Here is a 21,911-nt window from a genome sequence, read left to right as displayed (position 1 = left end):
ACCTGAAATCCCAGCACTTTGGGAGGCCAAGAGGGGTGGATCACGAGGTCAAGAGCTCGAGACCATCGTGGCCAACATGGTGAAACCCGCGAACCAACTAAAAATATAAAAATTAGCTGGGTGTAGTGGCGCGTGCCTGTAGTCTCAGCTATTTGGGAGCCTGATGCAGAAGAATCATTTGAACCCGGGAGGTGGAGGTTGCAGTGAGCCGAGATCGTGCTACTGCACTCCAGCCTGGCGACAGAGTGACACTCCATCTCAAAAAAAAAAGGGGGGGTAATTGACACATCACACATAATCATATTTCAAGAATGAGCATAAGAACTAGCATTCTCTAACCTCTTATCCATGGAATTAGGTAGTAGTGAAGTTGAATCCATGTGGTTCTGGAGTACCACATTGACTCAGTGTCAGCATAGTCAGGACCTGAAGTATGGAAACTCTGCAACAGCTGCCTCAAAACCACTGCCCCTGATTCTCTCCAGCTCCAACCCATCTGCCCTGATATTTGGAACTACCAGGTGTGGAGAAGGATAATGTGTACCAAATACACAGCCTGGCCAGAGTTCAGGTCAAATCAAAGTTCCCAATACACGTGGAATTACAGCCTGCTTTCACGTGGCATCATGACGGCTGCCCTGATTTCCAGCTCGGTGAGTCAGGCAGACGCAATGAGGTAAATGGGCATCATGTTTAATCAGCATTTGTTGCAGGGCAATAGGAATATAGGGAAGCAAAGCCTTTCCCTCCACAAGGTTCACATCTAATTGGAGAAACTGAATAATATGTGTTTAAAGGGGATGATAACACAAATGACAGGTCTAGACAATACAGAGAACAGAACGGGGCAAGAAGAGATAAAGCCTCACATTTAGAGATGACCTAGTGTAGAGTCTTAAGGAAAGATATTCTGCAACCTGGCAATATACCTAAAAATATAGCTATTTCAAAGCAAAGACGTATATTTAGGTACGTGCAACTACTGAGTACATTTTCAGGTCCCCTGTGCTTCTTTTTTCCTAGGGCAGTGTAAACATGTACTTGATCCTTAGGTGAAAAACTACATTTGACCAAATTTTACATAATATGGGGTTAACTACATATATTTTTATTAATCATTTCAATTCATTTTGTGTTTACCAAAGACAATTGAAATGCTAGAAGAAGAAAAAAAAATATTATAGCAAGATTAATTTTGACAACAGTGTAGTTTTTGTTTCTTCCTTATCATTTCCTTAAAAGAATCCTAGATAATACAAAAGTTAGAAAATGTCACCAGAAATGTTCTCCATTTCATATCTAGAGCATATATATTTGAAACTGTTTACAGAGACTTCTAGCCATAGACAGTATCTTTTGGCTAATTTTTATATTACTCTTCAGTAGTTTAGTATTAATTTTGGTGCTAGTGTAAAGATAAGAAATAAGGCAAATTTTAAATTATCATGTCCATGTTCACACAGAAAGCTCATGACTGCAGACCCTCAAGCTCACATTGAATGACACAAAACAATACCCATACCTGAAAGAGAGAATTCTCCTTTTTGGCTTTCACTTTCTCTGATTAGAAAGGCACCCGTCTTATTTTCTGAATATAACAGTTGTTTCTCTGCATCTGATCTTCTGATTGCTCCAAAGAACCAACTAAAAAGAGAGATACGTAAATATTAATTAACCAATTAACATTCATTTTTTAAGGAGGAAAAAGCCTGGCAAGATAGTATTCTAATATCAGAAATGTTTGGCATTCTTTAGTGAAACTATTACAGGCATAAGTGGTAGCTTCTGACAATTGAGATGATTTTTCAGAATGCCTGTAACCCACACCAACGTTTATTTTTTCTTAACTACAAAGCAGGAATTTGACTATGCCCACTATCACATCCCTTCTCACAGCTATGTTCTGAGAGGTCCTGAGACTTCCCTCTATCAAAGCCAAAGCCCCATTGTCTGCCTGCCATGTATGTGTGCCACGTCCCAGGCTCTAAAATGACTCATCATCTCCATCCAACCGTCCACTGCCTCCCCTAACACCTCCTAGCTGTTAGGAGGCAAATATTCCAATCAAAGGATTCATGTACTTTATGTTAAAGTATGACGGATTAAAAATGTAGTTCTCCGGATATTAGTTCCTTTCTTTTCCCACCTCTGCCACTGTCCAACCCTGCCATAAGATGAGATGATTTTGCATATCTAGAAGGAATTTATTAATATAAAGGAATATTTAAGCAGTGGAGAGATTATTTGAAAAAGATACGTCTGTCCAGGAAATACCCTTTTAGTAACACCTCCACTTCTTATCTTTTCCCCTCTTATCTTTACCATTCCAGAAATATAAAAGTCAGATACTGAACACACAAGTTTGTGAATGCAATCATCATCAACAAGGAATTATGGATCATTAATATCAAAGCCACTGTCACATGTATATCACGTTAATAGAGACCAATTGTTCTAATAAGAGGAAGCTGTGAATTCCTGCTTTATACAAATTACCCCTCACTGTAGGGCCATAAAGATGATCATCATCATTAAAGATTTTAGGTAAAACATTGATCTTTTCAGGTAACTTCTTTAAAAATGTAAACACTCCAAGAGAAGAAATGCAGGCTTGAGGGAAGAAATACAGGCTGGGAGAAAAAAAAAAAAAAAAAGTGTGTGCTATCAAAATTTAACTTGAATTTGATTGACAGGTCATGGGTATTAGAGAATATGAGTGCCCTAAGAATGACCCATTGAAAGGCATTTGGGGGAAGGAATTGAAAAGTGAGACATTAACATATAAATATTACCTTCTAACAAATGCAGGGTGTTCGTTTATCATTTCCCCAATTATCAAATTGTAAATTACAGACATTAACTGTATCTGTCAGGATATGCCAGATCATCTTGGAGTAATGAACAACTCCAAAAATCCCAGTAGTTTAAGACAACTGGTTTCACTCAGTTCCAGGTCTATTAAGGTATTGAAGGTCATCTGGAGCTCTGCTTGCTGTCAGTCTCACTCAGGGAGTTTCTATCTCCATGCTTCCATGATTGCTGAGCCAGATTGGAAAACATGGGGAATCACAGGCTGGTTCCTAGAGCTTCTATTTAAAGATTCTACTCAGGAATGAACCCACTGGCAATAAGTCTCATAGTCATGCCTAAATATAAAGAGAGTAGAAAGAGCCAATCCCACCATTTCCCAGAAGGTAGAAAATTGGAAACATTTGGTAGACTATACCAGTGACTCTGCATTGAGTCAGTATCAGGAGCAAATCGATGTCCATGGACTATTGTTTATGCAACCGAAACCATGCAAGTCATGGAAACATTCCAAAGTGGACATGTAATGAATTCACAGAAAAACAGAAATGCATGTTTTTGATTATTGCAGAAACAAGTCAATAGAATACTTGAACATAGTAAAAAAACTGAGACCTAAATATACAAATTAGTGATGAAAGGATGGATGATTCAATAAATAACACTGGCACCACTAATAATCCATATGGGAAAAAAACTGATACTACCGACAGCATACACCATAATTTCACATAGATTAAAGGCCTACTGTAAAACGCAAACTTCAAAACTTCCTGAGGACATTGGACTAGGGAAGTTTTCTTAGGCAAGACAAAAACAAAAAGACATAAAAACCTTAGGGAAAAGATTGATAATATTTATTACATCACAGTTAAAATCTTCTACACCAACAAGGTCACCATGAAATAAAATTTGAATATAAGCCAAAAACCTGGAGAAAATAATTGCAAAGTATATAACCCAAAATAGGATTAGTATTCACGTTATGTTGAGACCGATAATCAATAAGAGAAAGACAACACAGTAGAAAAATTGGCATAGGATATAAAGATGCCTGGATATAATTGGGCAGTTCACATAAAAAGAAACCCCAAATAATTAATAAAAATGACAGGAACATGGCCTCTACACGTGCTGGTGTTAGGAATATTACATATAAAACCACAATGAAATATTATGTTAGACTTTCACATTACAATTTAAAATGCTCACATTATTAGTTATTAAGGAAAATGTGAAACGAGCTTTTATACAGTACTAGTGGTAATACAATTGGCACAAATAATTTAGAAAGCAATTTGGCACTATCTGATAAAGCTGAGTATTTATGTACTACTCAATTTCACTTCTAGACTACATGTTGTATGAGCTCAAGAAGATACACTACAAGAACATCCATTAAAGAATTCTAGCGTTGCAAATTTGGAAACAACCTAACTGTCCATCATAGGAGAAAAGATAAACTTAGTTATAGATATAAAATGGAATACTATATAGAAATTAAAACAATAACTGGGCATGGTGCTATGTACCTATAGTCATAGCAACTCAGGAGATTGAGGCAGGAGGATCACCTGAGCCCAGGAGTTCAAGGCTGTAGTGCACTATGATCGCACCTGTGAATAGCCACTGCACTTCAGCCTGGGTGACATAGAGAGATTCCATCTCTCATAAAATAAACTAAAGTTTTAAAAATAAATTGTTCAAGGATGAAAGTAAGTTAAAGAATGAAAAGAATGATACATACTATTGTAATAGCATTTGTATACAGCTTAAGAAAACACGTTAGAAAACTGTATATAATTTTTATGACTACATGCATGTTTAGGGAAAGCTAATAAAGTATTCACGCATTCTTTTAACTATTTCCAGAACTGGCAATACTTTTTCACAGAAATATTTCAAGCAAAGAAGCAACATGGATGAAATATCTTGATCAACTCAATGCATTTTCCTGATTCAAAGTGCATTGATTACGCATCAACACTAAAATGTTTACGCAACCTATTCATCTAAGTATCTCTTTCATTAGTTCATTTCCCTCCATCTTTGCTAGCTCACAGAATGAAAGGCATGAACACTCTCCAGTTAGTTACTGGGACAAACCCTTCAATGGACACTACTCACTCATGCTTGCTCTCCAGTCTTTTCAAATAATGTTTTATGAGCACTCTCACATGCTCTCAGTTTAGAGATGAGGAAACTCAGGCCCAGGAAAGTTTATTAACTTGAGACCACATGGAGAAGTGATAGTTGAGTCTGAAATTGAGCCAAACTTCTTTTTCGCACACCATGATACCTCGAAGTGTAATGTGAAGAGGATGGCTTGGGAACACTCAGATAAAATATGAACCATTATTTTTGCACCAGGCAAAGGGAATTTAGGATAAAGAACACCATGTATTTTGGTCCTCATTTCTTATTTTAAACTAGTAAGATTTGAGCATTTTAACAGTGTCTTAGATAAGAAATAATACATCGAAGCAGTTTTTGTCCCATATAATTGGTTTCTACCTTCAGGTTGTAAAGCTGAATTAGTATATAAAGTATCATATTCCAAAGATCACTCAGAATGGCATTGTCCTATTAATAGACTATAATGTTTCTAATCTTCAATCATCCAGGCAATTTAATGGTTTCAATAACTTTCTAGAGGTGATAGCAATGCATATATGTTCAGAAACGTAACACAGCATTTGAAAGTTGGGGTACATAAATTTTAATGCATGTATTTAGAAAATATATTTAATTTACTTCTAAGTATGTTTTTATTTGAAAAAATAAAGGGATGATGGTTCAAAAATAAAAATAAAATGTTTAAACAAAATACAAATATGTAAGCCTTTGCAAGAATTATAATGTATCTAGCAGATTAAGTTCCCCAGAATTATTATTATATCTCCTATATATCATTCTCAAAACCAAATACTCCACTACATAAGTTTTATGTATACATGTTACATTTGTATTTTGGCTAATCAAGTCTATAAATGATGTGTTTCCTCTGTCCAGTATATATATACAAACAGGCAGTTTTAATAAATCAAATGGTTAAAGATAAAGCAATTTTACTACATTTGTAGAAAAACCCTATAGCAAAATTTTTTAGTCCTTCTTTGTTTCAACAATTTCGAACTTTTGTATAATGGATTGGTACAATCACTTTACAAGGCAAATCACACTACAGTTGAATCCATAGTAACCATGAAATAAATATAATATTTGACTGAATGCATCAATTCACTTAATTCCTAGAATTTTGCTTAGCTGAGTTCTGATCAGGAGGTGAAGAATATAAATTAAAAAATGTTTTCTGCATGTATTGGCATTTATAACATCATCCTTCATACTCAAAGGTGATGCAATTGCTGTGGACTGGTCTCTAGAGCACGTGCTGCTGTAGAGACTGATGGACAAACAATAGCTTGTTCCACCCTTTGCATCTATAAAAACTGTTTCTTAATTTTGAGGTTTGAACCATTGGCAGGACTGTCATTCTGGTCAAGTCTGCCTTTTAGAGCCTCTGCTGGCACCATTCTGGAAGGGCAGAAACACCCTAGGCCTGGATGTCCACCACAGCCATTTTCAGCTCTCTCTTTAAGCTACAGTTCTTATGTGCAGTAAACAGAGAGTGCTGAGAAGGGATCAAGATATCCTAGGAGTATAAAGCATCACAAAAGAGTCATAAGGATCAGTCATCCTCCAACTGTGGTCCCCAGATCAGGAGTATCCGTATCACATGGAAACTTGTGTTAAAAGAAAAACCTTAGACAAATTAAATGTAACAGAATTTAATTGAGCAAAGAATGATTCACGAATCAGGCAGCCTCCCGAGCTAGAGTATGCTCAGAGAGTCCAGTGCAGCCACTTGGTGGAAGATTTATGGACAGCAAAAGGAAAGTGACTAACAAAAAAAAAAAAAACAGAAGTGAGGGCCAGAAACAGCTGGATTGGTTACAGCTTAGTGTTTGCTTTATTGTGAACAAGGTTTGAAGAGTTGGCCCCCTTTGATTGGCCAAACTCAATGATTGGCACAAGAGTAGGTTACTGTCTGCTCATACATCCAGTAAGGTTATCGTTTACTATGCACGGAGAAACCTTTAAGCTGAACTTAAAATATGCAAGGAGATAGCTTTAGGCTAATACTTGTTAGAAATGGAAATTCTTGGGTATCACTTCATACCTACTGAATCATAAACTCTGGGGGTTGGCCCGGCAATCTGGGGTTTATTAAGTCCCCCAGCTGAATCTAATGCGCATTAAAGTTTGAGAACTACTGAGGTATAAAAATAGGAAACCAATTAGAAATCTGTACAAGGCAGCTGAGAATGTTTGAGTTTGGCACTTACATGCAAAAAAGTATCCAGTAAAATAATACCACACATACTCACACACACACAGTTTATTGATATTTAAAGAAATAATCCTTATTGCCATACCATGCTGTGAAAGATACCTTTATTAACAATAATCAAGAAGAAGATTAGACTCATCATATGAAAAGAAATCCTGGAAGAAACAAATACTTCAATTAGATAAAAACAAACAAAAAATACAATTTCTGTTATAGATGAAAAGAGTAATTTAAGTCTAAAATTATGTAAATATTATCAAGTGTCTACTGTATGTAAATTATGTAACACTAACACAGAAAGATCTGTAGGACATTGTTGTATATAAAAAGGTAAATTACAAACATTAGGAGTGTTACAGGTGTATTTATATTTTAAAAAATCAACAAACTGGCCGGGCGCGGTGGCTCATGCCTGTAATCCCAGCACTTTGGGAGGCCGAGGTGGGTGGATCATAAGGTCAGGAAATTGAGACCATCCTGGCTAACACGGTGAAACCCCGTCTCTACTAAAAACACAAAAATAGCCAGGTGTGGTGGCACACGCCTGTAGTCTCAGTTACTCGGGAGGCTGAGGCAGGAGAATCGCCTGAACCCAGAAGGTGGAGGTTGCAGTGAGCCGAGATCGTGCCATTGCCTGGGCGACACAGCGAGACTCCGTCTCGAAAAACAAACAAAAAAAATCCACAAACTAAAAATTATATGTGCTTACTTTCCTGGAGATTAGTGAGAGATTATGAAAGTAATGACAGAGAAGTTTCACTTTTTACTCTGCATTCTTCTCTATAATTTGGATTGTTTACGATAAGATGTAGTTGTAGATTACTTTAAAATGTATTTAAATATAAAAAATTAAAAGAGGTCAATCAGGAACATGTTACAAAAATTTACATGTTGTAAATGTCTGGACTAGAAACTTTGGCACTTAGAATTGATAGATACAGGAAAAATCCCAAAGGAATATGAAACAAGTGATTATGAATGAGCAGCGAAACAGATGGAAGAGATGATGTGACATCAGGATTTCAAATCTGAATGACTAAAGGACAGTATGCCCTGCAACATGTCAGAAGGCAGAGTATAATAACAGTTAAGAGTGACAGCATCTCATTACGAAGTTATTTAACCTCTCTATGACTCAATCTCCTCATTTGTGAGAATAATAAAAATTTCCTTATAGCCTTGTTTTGAGATTAAGAAGAATGACGCATGTAAAGTGCTTGATATCTCGACACATTCATGCTCAATAAATAGTAGAGATTTTAAGATAATTAATTGAAGGCAGATATTATCAATTTTGTTTTAGGCATGTTGGATTTGAGGTGAATATGTAAGCATGTGAATATGCGAATATGTGAGCATGACCTTATTTCTTTGTTTGTATTAACAGTTTCATCCCAAGTGACTCTTCTGTCCTGCCTGCTGTTCTTGACTAGGACATGCTGCCACCAGGTGGCAGTAGGCCATTTTACTAATCCAAAAAGGCAAAGGAGAACTGTTGTGTGATTAACTGTACATACTTTATTTTATGAAAAAAGCAGTTAACCTTAAAAAAAAAAAAAGTATAAATGAATACCAACATTTACATAAGATAAATATCTTAACTATCAATCAAAATCTAGGGAAATCAACATGTAAATAGATGTGGTACCTCGATTAAGGTTTTGTCATTTCATCTAATAGAATCTTATTGTGCCTCAGTGACATGTACAAAGTAGGTTCCTAGGTAACTCGTAATTCTCATCAGATGAAGATAATTTTCTCTTACATTTTTTAAAGAGAAAACTCATGCCCAGCAACTGCTGGCTAGGACTTACAAAAGTTAACATATGACTTCTTTTTGTAATGTCTCCTTAAGACCAAGGCAGTCAGCCTTCAAGTACTATAGACAGATCCTGAAAAAATAAACTCTTAAGACTAGTTCCAGGAGAGAAAAAAAAATACATCCTTCTAGAAAATGCAGAAAGGAAACTGGGTCAGACATCAACTTGGCCTGACCAATCATGGGGAAATTAAGCTAGGATGATTTCCCTGTGGGAGCTCAGGGTTGGCAGTGTCTTTCATGTTTTCATCACAGTTACACATGTTATAATGGGTAAAACCACCTATTGTCCTCACGAATGTGACTTGGCAGGCATCGGTGTCACCCACATTGGCAAAACATCTTCAATTTGCAGGGCACACTCATAATCACATTTAGTCATTTATGGTATCTAAATGAAAGGCTTGATTCATGCCCCTTGAACTATTATGGTTCTGTATGACTCACCTGCATCTACCTGTGTTTCCAAAACATTACAAGAAAATCTCTGTGAGAGTTCTTCCTGTCAAGGTTATCATTTCCCTCCCTTTCCGCAAAACCTTCTTCGGCTCAGTATCCCCCTTGGCTCCCAGGAAGTTAGCCCTGCCACTCCCACTCACATGGAATGATAAGAACAAAGAAAAAAAATAATGCTTGCAATTATTTTGTTATTCATTCCTTCCTTTCCATTTCCCTCACCATAACCCTTGTATAATTCAACATCGCCTCTTGGATTATGTAAATATTTTACTGCCTGTTCTCTTTAACATTAACAACTTCTATTTACTGATCACATAAAAGGAGGCAGGCACTGTTGCTACAAGCTTTAGATGCATTTATCTCAGTCTCTCCCCCTTGCTCATATCACCACCACTAGATTTATCGTCTCACCACATACATATAAATAAGGGGTATTTTGCTTATGGAATAAAACCCCTATTAACCTGGAAATTCAGCCCTTCCACCATCTGGACACAAGCCATTTCTTCAACTTTATCTTCCCTGTATCAGCTCTCTGTTCTAGCTTAATTCACACTCCTATCACTACTTATACTGGCAACACTAAAACTTGCCTGCTCAGAATTCCTACAATATTCAGTGACTACTCCTATGTTTTGATATGTAGCAATACAAAAGCTAGCGCTGCATTTAAAATTCTTTTTTAGATTATTCTTTGTGTACACTTGAGGCTACAGACCTCCTCAGCATAAGGACAGAGTCTGATAACTTCACCTATCTGTGGCATGAAGCACTGGCCACATGCCCTGTGGAGCTGTTAAATAAATACTTGTTGATGAAACATTAATATATTGTCCTTCAATGTGGGCATTTTATATAGTCTTCTGGTTTATACTGAACATTGAACTTTAGATAATGCTGTGTTTTGTGTAATCTTCTATTTGAGCTTGCTACATAGCTTGCAGTATAAAGTGTTTATGAGAGAAGGCTTATCTGCTAGGGGCCAGTTGCAGCACAGTTTCTAATGTTAATTGGCCTTAGATCACAGATTCCAATCTGACCTCTCTCTTTCCCCAAAGAGAACACTTTCATATGAATGTAAAGATCAAAAATGAAATTGACTTTTCTGTCCTTTAAAATACAAGCATATCAGGGCTGCACACATATAAAAAATTTGTGATAAAGTGACAATGTTAAATTAAGTATCAGAGGTAGGACTTGTAGTCACATAGAAATCCTTTGCTTGGGTCATTTGACAGTTTTTTGTTGCTGTTGTTCACCCTTATAGTCATCATAAATGGGAAATTTTGAAGGAATTTCTTTAGAGGGGAAGTAAGGTGAACTAAGTTATGCTTTCTTCACTGGGGGAGGTGACTATATAAAAGAATCTTGTTATAGTCTGAATCCACTTCCCCAAGTCTGGTAATCAAAAGTATGCAATTCCTCACAAGCAGTTTACAAAGAATATGACAAAGTTCATATAAGTATTCAATCTCAGGGCACTTTTTTTGTTTCACAACTATCCTCTATTTGGGGAAAAGGAAAAGACAGCTAATATTGATTTTTCTTTTAAAATAAAAAACAACAGAAAACCAAACACCGCATGTTCTCACTCATAGGTGGGAACTGAACAATGAGATCACTTGGACTCGGGAAGGGGAATATCACACACCGGGACCTATCATGGGGAGGGGGGAGGGGGGAGGGATTGCATTGGGAGTTATACCTGATGTAAATGACGAGTTGATGGGTGCTGACGAGTTGATGGGTGCAGCACAGCAACATGGCACAAGTATACATATGTAACAAACCTGCACTTTATGCACATGTACCCTAGAACTTAAAGTATAATAATAACAATAAAATAAAATAAAATAAAAAACAAAATGTGTGCCTATACAATGACATTTCCAATCATCAAGCCGGAAATAAAAATGTAAATTTTAACCCATCTGCTTTGATTTTGTACATTTATGATAATGTTTGTCCCAGAAACTAGAAGAATATGGATGGGTTAGAGTTGAAAGCATTAATCATTAATTTCTATCTTTGTCACATCCAAAGAAAGTAAATGCAATTGACTTATGATGCCCAGGAAAATGCCTTATTTTACAAAATACCACAAATGTTCATTCCTATTCTCTACATGAATAAGCTTTGGGGCAATAGTATACTTCTTATATGGGACACCGTATGGATATACAGGACACTAATTTCAGAAATGACAGTCCCAAAGACCAAAGACCAAACTCAAGTCCCAACTCAAATACCAAACTTGAGTTTAGTCAGCTAGTAGTAATTGCTGATAACTTCACCTATCTGTGTGACAGCAACCTTGAATGGTGTAAACCATTCAAGGGTCAATAATGTCAAATGCAGCCTGCTCTGTGTTCCCTGGATCCAGGTTTCTCTTGCAAAAAGTAAAAAACAGGGAGCATCTTTCTTCTCTTTTCCTATACTAGAGGTGATATTCAAAATATTTTATGACTGATATAGCACACACACCCACCATCAGAAAAGACAACAGCAAAACTAGAGGCTTATGTCTAAGTTTCAGCCCTGGGGCTTATCATTTTAACACTCAGTGATGCATTATGATGTCACTGAGCTTCATTAAATCTCTTATCTCAAATAAAATATTGTAAACCTCTTGAAGGTATCTTAACCTCATTACCTACAAGGTAATAATTACATCATTTTCTATGTGCTGAAATACATTAGAAACATTAATTTCATACTAACAATATGGAGAAAAGATAAAGCAAAAGAAGGGTATATAACTTTTCCTTTGAAAATCTTAGAGTATCAAGGGAGAGATAAAAGACCACTTTAACTAGGTAACCAATTCAAAAAAAGTGATGAAAGAGAAATTTAAAAATCATTTAATCATCAACTGTGTGTAGTAGGAAATTAACTGTAGGCTGTAAGGAGGATGGAAGTCTTCTTTAAAAAAACATACTTTGAACGGATTTGAAAGAGATAAAGAAATCTAAAAAAATGAAAGACAAGGGTATGTGCACAAGTGAAGAAACCAAAAAGGTATTTGTGAGAAGGTTGGTTTAATGAATAGCAGTGGTTGGGGGGAAAAAAAAAAAAAAAAAGAAATAAGGGCCGTTGATGTTTACAGATAATTCCATGTGGAAACTAACTCCATGGAAGAAGTAGACCTTTGGTGAATTTGAAAACTACAAAGAAGGGTTTTAAGATACTCCATTTAATATTTAACACAAAAGGAGTTTTAAGCCCTGAGCTCATGCACCAGCAATATGAGGGGGAAAAATGTGACTTGTTCCTTAAAAATTCTTTCACAAACAAATATGAGATGGAGATGTGGAAGGTGAAAGCAAAGAGCAATTATTCTATGACTAGAAACAAAAAAGAGACTTGGTCCAAACTTTAGAGGTGAAAAGAAATTTTCATAAGGATCTACAGGCAAAGGTGTTTTAATGAGTACATGCATTTTTTTCTGGGGAGATAATCCATTGTTTTATTAAATTATCAGAAATGCCTGTGAAAGAAACTAACCAACTCCTTTAATAAGGCCAAGTGTTTCTTCTGTATTTACAAGAGCTGGTGCCAAGGCTATAACCACAACCTACCACCTTGAAAATCACTTATCATTCATTTTTTATTCAATGTTTACTTATTGATATGGTTTGGCTCTGTGTCCCCACCCAAATCTCTAATTATAATCCCCATGTGTTGGAGAAGGGACCTGGTGGGAGATGACTGGATCATGAGAGTGGTTCCTCCCATGCCATTCTCATGATAATGAGTTCTCACAAAAGCTGATGGTTTAAAAGTGGCAGTTTCCCCGAACTCTCTCTCTCTCTCCTGCCACCATGTAAGATGTACTTTACTTCCCCTTCCAACATGATTGTAAGTTTCCTGAGTCTTCCCCAGATATCCAGAACTGTGAGACAATTAAACCTCTTTTCTTCATAAATTACCCAGTCTCCAGTAATATCTCTATAGCTGTGTGAGAACGGACTAACACAGAAAATTGATACCAGTAGAGTGGGGCACTGCTATAAAGAAAAACTGAAAATGTGGAAGCAACTTTGGAACTAGGTAACAGGTAGATGTTGGACAGTTTGGAGGGCTCAGAAGAAGACAGGAATATGTGGGAAAGTTCGGAACTTCCTAGACACTTGTTGAACAGTATTGATCAAAATGCTGATAGTAATGTGGACAATGAATTCCAGGCTGAGTTGGTCTCGGATGGAAATGAGGAAGTTATTGGGAACTGGAGAGACATGTGGCATTTCATCCCTGCCCTAGCGATCTGTGGAATTGTGAACTTGAGAGAGATGATTTAGGGTATCTAGCAGAAGAGATTCCTAAGCAGTAAAGCATCCAAGATGTAACCTGACTGACTCTGAAAGCAGTCAGTCATATGCATTCACCAAGATATTATCTGAAACTGGAACTTTTACTTATCAGGGAAGCAGAGCATAAAAGTTCGGAAAATTTGCAGCCTGATCATGTGGTAGAAAAGAGAAGCCCATTTTCTGGGGAGGAATTCAACCCAGCTGCAGAAATTTGCTAAAGTAACCAGGGACCAAATATTAATAGCCAAGACAATGAAGAAAATGTCTCCAAGGCATGCCAGAGATCTTCATGGCAGCCCCTCCCATCAAAGGCCCAGACGCCTAAAAGAGAAAAATGGTCTCATGGGCTGGGTACAGGGTCATGCTGCTCTGTGCAGCTTCTGGACTTGGCACCCTATGTCTCAGCTGCTCCAGCTCCAACTGTGGCTAAAGGGGACCAAAATACAGCTCAGGCCATGGCTTCAGAGGGTGGAAGCCCCAAGTCTTGGTGGCTTCCACATGGTGTTGGGCCTGCAGGTGCACAGAAGACAAGAATTGAGGTTTGAGAACCTCCACCTAGATTTCAGAGGATGTATAGAAATGCCTGGATGTCCAGGCATAAGTCTTCAGCAGAGGTGAAGCCCTCATGGAGAATCTCTGCTAGGGCAGTGTGGAAAGGAAATGTGGGGCTGGAGGCCCCACATAGAGTTCCCACTGGGGCACTGCTTAGTACAGCTGTGAGAAGAGGGCCACCATCCTCCAGACCCAAAGTGGTAGCTCCACTGACAGTTTGCACCACATGCCTGGAAAAGCAGGAAGCACTCAACGCCAGCCCATGAAATCAGCCATGGGGGCTGTACCCTGCAAAGCCACAGGGGTGGAGCTGCACAAGGCTGTGGGAGCATACTTCTTGTATCAGTGTGCCCAGATGTGAGATGTAGAGTCAAAGGAGATTTGGGAGCTTTAAGGTTTAATGACTGCCCTGCCAAGTTTTGGACTTGTATGGGGCCAGTGGCCACTTTGTTTTGGCCAATTTCTCCCATTTGGAACAATTACATTTATCCAATGCCTGTACCCCTATTGTAACTTGGAAGTAACTAACTCATTTTTTATTTTACAAGCTCACAAGTGGAAGGGACTTGCCTTGTATCAGATGAGACTTTTGACTTGGACTTTTGGGTTAATGTTGGAATGAGTTGAGACTTTGGGGGACTGTTGGTAGGCATGATTGTGTTTCGAAATGTGAAAAGCACATGGAGGGGCCAGGGCAGAAAGATACGGTTTGGCTCTGTGTCCCCACCCAAATCTCACCTCAAATTATAATTCCCATATGTCAAGGGAGGGACCTGGTAGGAGATGATTGTATCATAGAGGCAGTTTCTCCCATGTTGTTCTCATGATAGTGAGGGAGTTCTCATGAGATCTGAGGGCTTAAAAGTGGCAGTTTCCCCTATACCCTCTCTCTCTCTCTCCTGCTGCCATGTAAGATGTGCCTTGCCTCCCCTTCACCTTCTGCCATTATTGTAAATTTCCTGAGGCTTCCCTAGCCATGTAAAACTGTGAGTCAATTAAACCTCTTGTTTATTAATTACCCAGTCTCAGTATCTTTATAGGAGTGTGAGAACAGACTAATACACTTATCAAGCATCTACTATATGCCAGGCACAGTTCTAGTTGGTAGAAATAAAGCAGTGCAGTAAATAAAATGAACAAAAAGTCTTTTATTTGTGAAGTTCACATACCAATGAAGAAAGACAGATGACAGATAAAATAAATGAATATACTGTATGTTCAAAGGTGCAAAGTGGAAAAAATAAAGCAAAGTAAGGAGGAGAAAGAGTGAATTTTTTAAATTGCTCTTAGTAGGCAGCAGTATATGGCAGGTGAAATTCCAGAGGATTTTCCTATGAGTTCCTCAAGTCAAAGTAAACAGCAGAATAGAGATGTAAAGAAAAATTGGACGAAATATTTGAAAGGAAGAGATAAGTGAGGATCATACTCTACTCCAGGATTGGAGCCAACATCTAGATTTCTCAACTGTAGTTTGCCCAATATCTATTAGCAATTATTTCTAATTAGCATTATTTCTAATGTAGAAATAAACAATGCCCATCAGCTTTACTCATTTCATGAAAATGCAAAATACTCAGAAGCTACAACTATTCTCCAAGAATCTCTTCAGTGGGGCTATAGTTCTTTAGCCAAAGAAATTGCAAGAATCTGTTTAATAGAGTAATGTTTTATGGAAAATAGTTATATATATAAAGAAATAATATTGTCAATTATTATGGAAAGTTTAAGGGAGAATTTTTTCATAGATAACTCTTAAATTCATATAAAAATCAAAATGTTTAAATGAAATTATCTTTCACTTTTGGCAAACGTATAATGCAGAGCACAATCTCTAGAGTAGGGTGACTATAGTTAACATTTATCTATTGTTCCTTTCAAAATAGTTAGAAAAGAATAATTTGAATGTTCCTAGTACGAAGAAAAGAGAAATATTTAAGGTAATGGATATTCCAATTCCAATTCAGATTATATTAATGTATGAAATTATCACATGTACCCAGAGAATATGTACATCTATTATGTACCAATAAAAAATAATTTTGAAAACTATACTGTCTAATCTTAATCCATACATGACACAGAGACACACACACATATATGTGAATGAGTGGATGGATGTGTGTGTGTTTGTGTGTGTGTAGCTACACATACAAACATGGATGTACAGATATGTACTAGTTTTACTGCTTTTGGGAGATTAAAATGAAGCAAGTGCCCCCAGGGAGTCAAGCTGTGAGACCTGGTCTGCTAAAGGTCAGAACAAGCACACATATTCTCTTTCTTTCTCCTTCCTTCCTTCCTTTCTCTTTTCTTTCTTTCTTTCTTTTTAATAATTTAGCCCTGTATACCCAGATACTCACTAAGCATTACTATCATGAATAATTATCGATAATAGCACCAATATTAATAACTAAAGGTTGTTTAAAACCCATGTAAATGCCACCCACTGGACTTTGAAATAGTAGAAACTGAACACTTCCACAGAGCAGCTTGTTCTCAGACAGCCCAAAACAGTGCCAGAAAACACATCTTTTGTTTTCAGTGTCAACAAACTATTTGTCAGGAAACAAAAGGAAAGCTCTGCTTGCACTGGTGGACTTTTCTGAAATCTGAAAATTAGTTTACTGCTTGCTCCTGCTTAGAATTACAGGAAGAAGCAGTTGCACAAATATATTACAAGTTTACTCCTCAGAACTGTTGTGGAAAAAGGTAGACTGACAGAAGAAAGAGCCCCCACCTCCCTACCCCCCAGCACACAGCAGTGTTACTGTTAAATCAAGCTGAAAGCTGCCTCCTTACACATTTTAAGTTCAGCCTAAAGGTTTCTCTGTACACAGTGAACTCTAACCTAAATGGATGTGCAAACAGACTGTAACCTACTCTTGTGCCAATCACCAAGTTTTGAGCAATCGAAGGTGGCCAACTGTTCAAACCCTATTCAAAATAAGGCAAACACTGAGCTGTAACCAATCCAGCTGTTTCTGTGTCTCTCTTCAATTTTTGTACATCACTTTCCTTTTTCTCTCCATAAGTCCCTTTCCACAAGCTGGACTCTCTGAGCACACTCTGGCGCAGGAGACTACCTGATTTGCCAATAGTTCTTTGCCCAGTTAAACTCTGCTAAGTTTAATTTGTCTGAGGTTTTTCTTTTAACACCACCTAAGGATTAACCTTCTCTAGGGCCTCAGTTCTCAAACTCCAGTTTCTGAAGACTGTCCCAGGAAGTGTGTACAGGGCAAATACTCTGAGAAGGTCGGAGGTAGAGCTCAGGATGCTGTAGATTCCCAAGTGCCACAGGAAATTTGGAGGCAAGTAACCCAGGTACTGCAGTTTGAAAAGCACAGCTGTTTTTGGAAGATGGGGACTTTCTCTTAACATCTTCTCCTAAATCATGAGTCATCCTGCCATAGCCCACCTTGCACCTTTTTCTCTCCGGTCTACTCTGCCCCACACTGCCTCACACTGGACACCCTTCCTTTATTTTCAACCCTTACAAAACATTACAAATTCAATCCAAATGTTGTATAAAATTTGTGAAGAGCAAAGCTTTAAGTACAATCCAGAGTAGAAAACAAATTCAAACAGATACCAGAAATTTCTGTTCATTGAAATGTAATGCCCTTTCCTCTGAAGAGGGAATTTCCCAAAACTTTTTTCCTTATGCCTAGGGTCCCCTAACAGGTTGCTGAGAATCCACTCCTCTTCCTCCTTCCTCTGTGCCAGGGATTTTACAACAAAATTCTCCATGTTTCTGTATGCAAAGCAGTTTGATTTTCTACCCAACCCTTACTCCAAACTAGATTCCGTGTCTCCCTCTGCATACCCTAGCACTTGTTAAATTGTTCTGCTCAATTAAGGCCCATCTACTCCATGTCTTTATTCTCAGCAGCATGAACAGCCAGAGCTTTGAAAATAGAATTTTCTTTAGCACATCAAATCCTTAGGCAAAGCGCCTCTCACACCATTATCCATAGCAGATGGTAGCAACAGAATTATGCACCCTCTCGCGGTCCAGAACAAGTCTATACCCTGGAGTAAGGGTGAAAGGCAGAGTCCTTCCAGTTATATTTGTGTTTTAAATAATTCAATTTATTAAAATTATAAATGTCTTGAACTAGACTAAAATGTTTGCTCTCTTACATAGTGTTTTGAGAAACTGAAATATTCCTTGCCTCAATGACTGCCTTACTAATAAGCATATTGCAATTAAATAAATTTTTTTTCCAGAATTTTAGTGATACAAAGACATTTCCACCATGCTCTTTGCCTGGGATAATTTTTTTTAATCATTGAAATACTCAGAGCATAATAAACTCTGACCTGTTCATTGTGACTCAGGAAAGGATTTTAAAATCTTATATATTTGAAGAGACCTGCTGTTGGAAAGAGGGCACAGTAAAGGAACATCCTAAAACTTTAGAATTAGAACCTCAAGTAAGCTTGAGGAGCATATTTATCTGAAGGTGAGTGATAATAGGTTCATTACACAAGCCAGCTCCCCTCTGACTTATCTCCAATGCCTCCTTTGGATGACAAGGCAAGGGGCTTGTGGTAAGAAAGTCTTCCTCTCCAGATCAAATGACTTTGAGCACCTTGTTCCTTTCCTTCAGACCCCTTTCCTTAGTTTACTTTGTTTTGGGTATTATTTGATTAATTCCTACTCCCTGTTATACATGTAAGCTCAAGAGAGTGGGAACTTTATCTTTTATTTATCACTGGAATTCCAAGAGCCTCGCACAACACCTGGTATTAAATAAACTTGCATTCATACTGTTGAATGAATAAACAAATGATTATTTGAGGATGTGAGTCTTCCACTTGAAAGTTAAAAAGTTGGCCAAATAATTTCAAAATGTAGGACAAGAATATAGAGAGAATATACTGAAGGTTTGGTACAGAAAGCAAAAGAACAAGTCCAGTTTTACCAGTAACGAATAATCTCATAGCCAATCAGATGATCACAGTCCTGTGAGGAAGATGACAATTATAACAATCATGAAAAGAATAACATTTGGATTCCACTTTATAATTGAGTGCCATCACCTAGAGTATGGCACTCATTCTCATAGCAACTCTTGGGAATAGTCAGAGCAAGGGCTTCAAAATCCCTACTTTGTGGAGAAGGGAACTAGAAATGAAAGAAATTGCACAATTCGTCATGCAGAAATAATAAGCAGAACCAGTGTGTTGGCAGATATGCAAAGCAGTTACATGTGACTTCACTAAAAATGTGCAGAATAGAAAGTGGGGAGTATAGACTTGTCCTCAAATCATACCACACTACAGAGTGGGTCAGAAAAAGCCAACAGTTATGATTTATTAAGACCCAAACTTCAGGTTCTAAAAATATTCCTGTAGAACAACAGAATATCTGTTTATGAAGTTAAACATTAACTCCTATTTGTTATTTAGAAGTAGGCTTGGTGGTTGCATAAGGATTAAAATTTGAAAATAGAAAGCAAAATGAGATTCAAATAAATATTTAAATAAGTAAAGCAATCCTAAATTTGCAGATATTATCAATAATGAATTATGATCTTAAAGAAACTTTTCTAAACTATCAACAACATAATTGATCAAACATTTCAAAAATAAAACCAAATTATTATTTATTCCATCTATAGAAAATAGTATTACAAAGTCATTGTGACATGAAGAGCCAAAGAGAATGAAGTCAAAGACTACCATAAAAAAAATTTATAAAAAGACAGTTCATAAATATTTTATTATTCTCTAAATAATTTAAAGTGATCTCTTCTTTTCTCCTAGATCAATATTCTTCTTTTTTTTTTTTTTTTTTTTGGAGTTTTGCTCGGACACCCAGGCTGGAGTGCAATGGCATGATCTCGGCTTACTGCAACCTCCACTTCCTGGGTTCAAGTGATTCTCCTGCCTCAGCCTCCCGAGTAGCTAGGATTACTGGCGCACGCCACCATATCTAGCTAATTTTGTATTTTTAGTAGAGATGGGGTTTCACCATGTTGGCCAGGCTGGTTTGAACTCCTGACCTCAGGTGATCCACCCACCTCAGCCTCTCAAAGTGTTGGGATTATGGGCGTGAGCCACTGCGCTGGGCCAATATTCCTTTTCTCAACAAATTTTGCAAACATCATTTTGTGTTATTTTTCCTTAAGAGAGCTCCCTCTACAAATTATATATTCTGTAGGCCCTCTAGATTCACCTGTGTTCAGAAATACTTTCGTAAACAGGAAATCTCAATGACAAGACACAATTTTTCCAACTCCTTGAGTTTCCATACATGAGCTCATAACAGGTATTTTTTAACTTTGCCCCATAAAACTTTTCAAATATATTCCAAAGTGGAGACAACAGTATAATCACTTTACCCAACATCCAGCTGCAACAATTATCATTTTTCTAATTGTATTTCTTATGGTTTACTTTTAATATGAATACAGATTTCTAAACTGTGGTTGATTTCTAAACCTCAGTTGGGAAATTGAAGTGAAAAAAAGGACTAATAAAATTTCAGTGGCTTCATGTTTGTTTTTAAATGTAATATTTTATGATCCATTAACTTTTAAAATCAAGTTCTTTCTGTTCTTTAGAAACTAAAAAGATGAATTATAAATGTTTTAAATGCTGAGAAACATTTTTAAAATATATTGAAAATAAATAAATATTTATGGAGGCCTACTATAAGCTGAAGAAAAAAAAAAACCACACAGAAGACCATGCTTGCTTACAAGTTTACATTATAGTTGGAAAAACACAAACATAGATCAGTATAAACAGAAAGGAAGGGTCACAAAATATAAGCTTCCTGAGCATGCCATACATCATTTTGATGTCAGATAATTGGAGAAATATATTTTAAGAGAAAAGTATCATGAGGAGATGTTTCATAATTGACATATATGATCAATATGTCAAATGGTGCAGACAAAATTTCACATATAATGGCTGATCATTCAAAGGTTATGAGTAAAAAGACCGATACAGTATAATTGCCTGGAATACATAACTATACTTCCACCTTCAAATTACAGTGCTATTAATAGGAGTTTGGCTTGACAAGTAGAGAGCAAGAATTTTCTGCCTTATGATTTCTTTATGCTGCCTGCAGTCTTCATGCCCATTGTATGTAATTATCTAAAATTAAATTTACAGCAAAGGTCATGTCACTTTAAAATCTCTTGATAACAAAAATAAGATGATTAAGAAATCTGTTCAACATAAAATTTCTTAGCATGCCCTAATGCAAATCTCTCTATTGCTTTTTCAAAGCCATATACTCCCTTTCAATTCATGTTTTGAAAAAAGAACAAAGTAAACCTAAAAGACATAGAAGGAAACAAATAGTAAAGAGAACAGTAAAAAATGGTCAAAGGAAAACCAAACAATGGGAAGAACGCATAAAGATAAAAATTGATATTTTTGGAAAGATTAATAAAAGTCATAAGCCTCTAACAAGGCTGTTCAAGAAAAAAATAAAAAATAATTTATCAATATCAGCAATTAAAGAGGAGACCATCACAGGTTCTCAGATATTAAAATAATAATAAAGAAATATTGTTAACAACTGTATGATAATAAATTTGACAACTAAGATGAAATTGACAGGTTCCCCAATAAATATATAGTACCC

General features: G+C 36.8%; 1 protein-coding gene across 4 annotated transcripts in view; it reads right to left on the bottom strand.

The window, feature by feature from the left end:
- Positions 1–21,911, bottom strand: part of FRK (fyn related Src family tyrosine kinase) — a 116,463-nt gene that overhangs the window by 54,605 nt on the left and 39,947 nt on the right. For all 4 annotated transcript variants that reach the window (XM_021936898.2, XM_021936897.2, XM_021936899.2 and 1 more), the window contains one exon: positions 1,523–1,644. In XM_021936898.2, the coding sequence (XP_021792590.1) occupies positions 1,523–1,644 (122 nt within the window). The remainder of the gene's footprint in view (positions 1–1,522; positions 1,645–21,911) is intronic.

Source organism: Papio anubis, chromosome 6, assembly GCF_008728515.1.
Source record: "Papio anubis isolate 15944 chromosome 6, Panubis1.0, whole genome shotgun sequence".
NCBI classification, from domain to species: Eukaryota; Metazoa; Chordata; class Mammalia; order Primates; family Cercopithecidae; genus Papio; species Papio anubis.
This window is presented reverse-complemented; position numbering and strand designations above follow the sequence as displayed.